Raw genomic sequence first — 4,029 nt, 5'->3', positions numbered from 1 at the left:
CGTTCTCCGGTCTTCGCAAGGCTTGCAGAAGGCCACTCCCTACCTATCAACTTTGAGATCAACGGCCACCAGTACAACAAGGGATACTATCTAGCGGATGGTATATATCCTCAGTGGTCAACTTTTGTGAAGACAATCTCGAAAACCCAAGGTGAGAAGACAAAGAGATTTGCTCAAATACAAGAGAGTGCTAGAAAGTATGTGGAACGTGCTTTTGGTGTGCTTCAATCCCGGTGGGGTATCGTTCGGAACCCTGAACTGTCATGGGATGAAACGAAGCTTTGGGAGGTGATGACTGTTTGTGTGATCATGTACAACATGATCATCGAGGACGAGCGTGATGAGAGTATCTTCGACCAAGGATTTGATTATCAAGGTGAAAATGTTGAACCCCTGCACCAAGAACTGGACACATTTGAACAATCTGTTCAATTCCACCGTGAGCTGCGTGAGTGGCACACTCATTTGGGTCTTCAAAATGACTTGGTTGAGCACGTGTGGGATCATATTGGCAACCAATAGATGTATTGGTTCATTTTATGTTCAGTCAAGACAATTTTGATTTGGTTGTAAAACTATTTTATTAGAGACAATTTCAATTGGGTTATAAAATTATTTTTATTTTCAGACAAATATTTGAACGTGCAAACTAGTTTTGATATGAAAATATGGGCATTTTTGGCCCCGGCGGACAGGATGGGGCAAACGGATGCGGCCGCGCACTAGGGGCACGGCCACCGCATCTCAGAACAGATCCGGACACGACCCCATCTCCTACCCAAAGGGATAAAATTCGGCCAAACCGAACGTTCGTTTGGGGTCGCGCGGTGGAGTTGGCCTCAGTACGCCCATGTGACTGAATCTGGATCTTGGATAGATAGGAAGCGCGGGCCGGCAGCGTTTGGGGATCTTTCGTCTTCCTGTCGCAGTGCCCGGTCTGCCGGCCGGCATATGGATACAGTCATACAGACGACGAGGGTAAGGACGCTGGCGTAAGCCAGATTAACTAAAGAGTGTACGCTCGACGTTGGATGCGCCTGCCAATGCATATTCATTATAACTATATTGTGCGGTCCAGTGTGTGATCTCCCGCGGTCTTGACTTTTCCCTACACACAAGCATCTCTCTCCGGGTCCGTCCGGGGACATGACAAGACTAGCTCACCTCGCCGGCGCGGCCGCACTCTTCTTGCTGGCAGCCGCCATCCCGGCAACGACTGTTGCGGTGCTGCCCTCAGAGGCCGATGCCCTTCTGGCATGGAAGGCAAGCCTCATCGACGCAGCCGCGCTCTCCAGCTGGACCCGGGCCACACCCGTATGTGACTGGCATCGGGTGTACTGCGACAACAAAAGCGTCGTGGTGGGTCTAGGACTATATAGACTCGGTCTATCGGGCCGGCTTGATACGCTCGACACCGTGGCGTTCCCGGCGCTCACCCATCTGGACCTCAGCATCAACGACCTTGGCGGCGCCATCCCGGCCAGCATCTCGCAGCTGCGCTCCCTCAAATCACTCAACCTCAGCAATAACGGCTTCAACGGCTCCATCCTGCCGCAGCTCGGTGACATGCCCAACCTCCTCTCCCTCAGGCTCGGTAGAAACAGGCTCGTCGGCATTATCCCGCGCCAGCTCTGCAGGCTCATCTCCACAAGGTCACTGCAAATTTTTGACAACCAGCTCAGCGGAGAGCTTCCCAACTGCTGGTGCAACCTCAAGTCTCTGCAAGACATGGACCTGTCCAGAAACCTGCTCACCGGGGAGTTCCCGAACTGCTTGGGCAACATGGAGGCTCTACAGTACATGGACCTGTCTGATAACTCTTTCTCAGGTGAATTCCTGGCAGCTACCGCAAGCCACAACTGCTCTCTCATCTCACTATATCTCGCCAGAAATGCTTTTGTTGGAGCTTTCCCACTCTTGGATGGTTGCCACTCGCTGGTCGCCCTCGACATCTGCAGCAATAGGTTCAACAGCTCCATTCCGCCGCAACTCGGTCACATGCTCAGGCTCTTCATCGTCAATCTCTACAATAATAGCCTCATAGGTAACATCCCACATCAGCTCTGCAGGATCGTCTTCATTGTCACTCTAGATTTGTCCAACAATCTGCTCGACGGGGAGCTCCCGGACTGCTGGTGCAACCTCAACTATCTGCGGTACATGGACCTATCTAATAACCGGCTCATGGGGAAGCTCCCAAACTGCTGGTGGAACCTGAAGGCTCTGCGTTTCATGGATCTATCCACCAACTCCTTCTCAGGTAAAATTCCCGCGGCTGTGGCAAGCTACAACTGCTCCCTTACGTCACTTTATCTCGCCGGAAATGGCTTTGTTGGTGCTTTCCCGCCGGTCCTAGAGGGTTGCAACTCCCTGACCACTCTGCATCTAGGGAATAACATGTTCTTTGGTGTTATCCCTCCATGGATTGGGAGTCAGGTTCCAATGCTTAGAATCCTTAGTCTCAGATCAAACAACTTCACTGGAGAAATTCCTCCAGGTTTATCACAGCTTTCACAACTTCAGTTGCTCGACATGTCCAACAATAGATTGACTGGCTCGATTCCTTTAGGCTTCGGCAACTTAACCTCCATGAGGCACCCAAAAAATGTTTCCGCAATAATTGAATTGTTGTGGCATAAATATGATGACAGACTTGGCATAATCTGGAAGGGCCAGGATCAGATTTTCAGAGGCACAATCGGATTATTAGCTGGTATTGATTTATCAGACAATTTGCTATCACAATGCATCCCCGAAGAGTTAACCAATCTTCAGGGCCTTCTGTTCATAAACCTATCAAGAAACCATCTATCGTGCCGCATTCCCCAAGGCATTGGTAGCCTCTCTTTTCTTAAGTCCCTCGATCTATCATCTAATCAACTTATTGGAACCATTCCTGGAAGCATCACACAATTATCGTGGCTCACCATGTTGAATGTCTCGAACAATCTTTTGTCAGGCAAGATACCCATTGGGGGTCAGCTTCGGACCCTGACCGACCCATCGATTTACTCCAACAATTCTGGGCTATGTGGGTTTCCTCTCGACATTTCGTGTGATAATACTTCGCTTGCACCAGATGAGAGAAATGGTGAAGAGGAGGACCACTGGATGTACTACTGTGTGATTGCTGGGATTGTGTCTGGACTCCGGTTGTGGTTTGGGATGCTCTTTACAGTTAAGTCCAGGAGATGTCGTTTTCTTTCCTTTGTTGATGGCATGCAATGTGAAATTATGAAAAAGTTGTGACATTAGCTGTGCTATCTGCAATGTTGTACCTCTTTCATTTTTTGTTGGCGAATGTACAATGTTATACCAATTAATAGCATCGAATCGTTTGGTAAATTTGGTCGCAATGCATCTAACTCCCATTTTTCTACTCAAATTGATTTGATTACATTTTTGCCTATACAAAGATAGATCGATCCGGCCATGGCGCCATGCCATGCATGCACGCGGAGGATCGCAACACAGTTTATGGTTCTACTTCACTATTCTATCTATCTCTTCTACGACGCAATACATGACAGACGATAGGTGTGGCCAGGTGACCAAGACGAGCATGCCACTGTGACGGAGATACCTGAACTCCACTAAAAACGTGAGCGACACTAGGATGCTCCAGACAATAGAGGCCCTGGCACAACCGCCCACTAAGAAGAATGTCCCTTGTGCCCCAATCCTTAATAAAAAGATCAAAAGGATGAAATTCACAAAGCATGTTATTATCACATGTGAGTTTAGGAACTGAAAGAAGATTACGCGTCACAGAAGGATCTCTAAGAACATTGCGAAGCTGAAGACTCCTATTTGCATGACTAGTGAGAAGAGATGCTTGACCAATATGAGAGATGTGCCTACCTGCTCCATTGGCGGTGTGGATCTTGTCAGAGCCATGATAGGGTTCACGAGTGTGAAGCTTCCCCATCTCACTCGTCAGGTTCTCCGTTGCCCCAGAATCCATGTACCAGTGAGGATCGATGAAGTAGGACTGAGTGTCCCCTTGTTGCTTCGGCGGCGCCGGACGAC

The 4,029-nt window shown here is 49.0% G+C and overlaps 1 protein-coding gene across 1 annotated transcript; it reads left to right on the top strand.

The window, feature by feature from the left end:
• The first annotated feature begins 1,146 nt into the window (after positions 1-1,146).
• Positions 1,147-3,249, top strand: LOC123176686 (LRR receptor-like serine/threonine-protein kinase GSO1). The gene has a single exon (XM_044590781.1). The coding sequence runs from the start codon at positions 1,147-1,149 to the stop codon at positions 3,247-3,249; it is 2,103 nt and encodes a 700-aa protein (XP_044446716.1).
• The last annotated feature ends 780 nt before the right edge of the window (positions 3,250-4,029 follow it).

The sequence above is a fragment of the Triticum aestivum genome, unplaced genomic scaffold (assembly GCF_018294505.1).
Source record: "Triticum aestivum cultivar Chinese Spring unplaced genomic scaffold, IWGSC CS RefSeq v2.1 scaffold195484, whole genome shotgun sequence".
Classification (NCBI taxonomy): Eukaryota; Viridiplantae; Streptophyta; class Magnoliopsida; order Poales; family Poaceae; genus Triticum; species Triticum aestivum.
This window is presented reverse-complemented; position numbering and strand designations above follow the sequence as displayed.

What these genes read in the sequence shown, in the direction of transcription:
- LOC123176686 (XM_044590781.1), top strand. Translation starts at nt 1,147, where the DNA reads ATGACAAGACTAGCTCACCTCGCCGGCGCGGCCGCACTCTTCTTGCTG.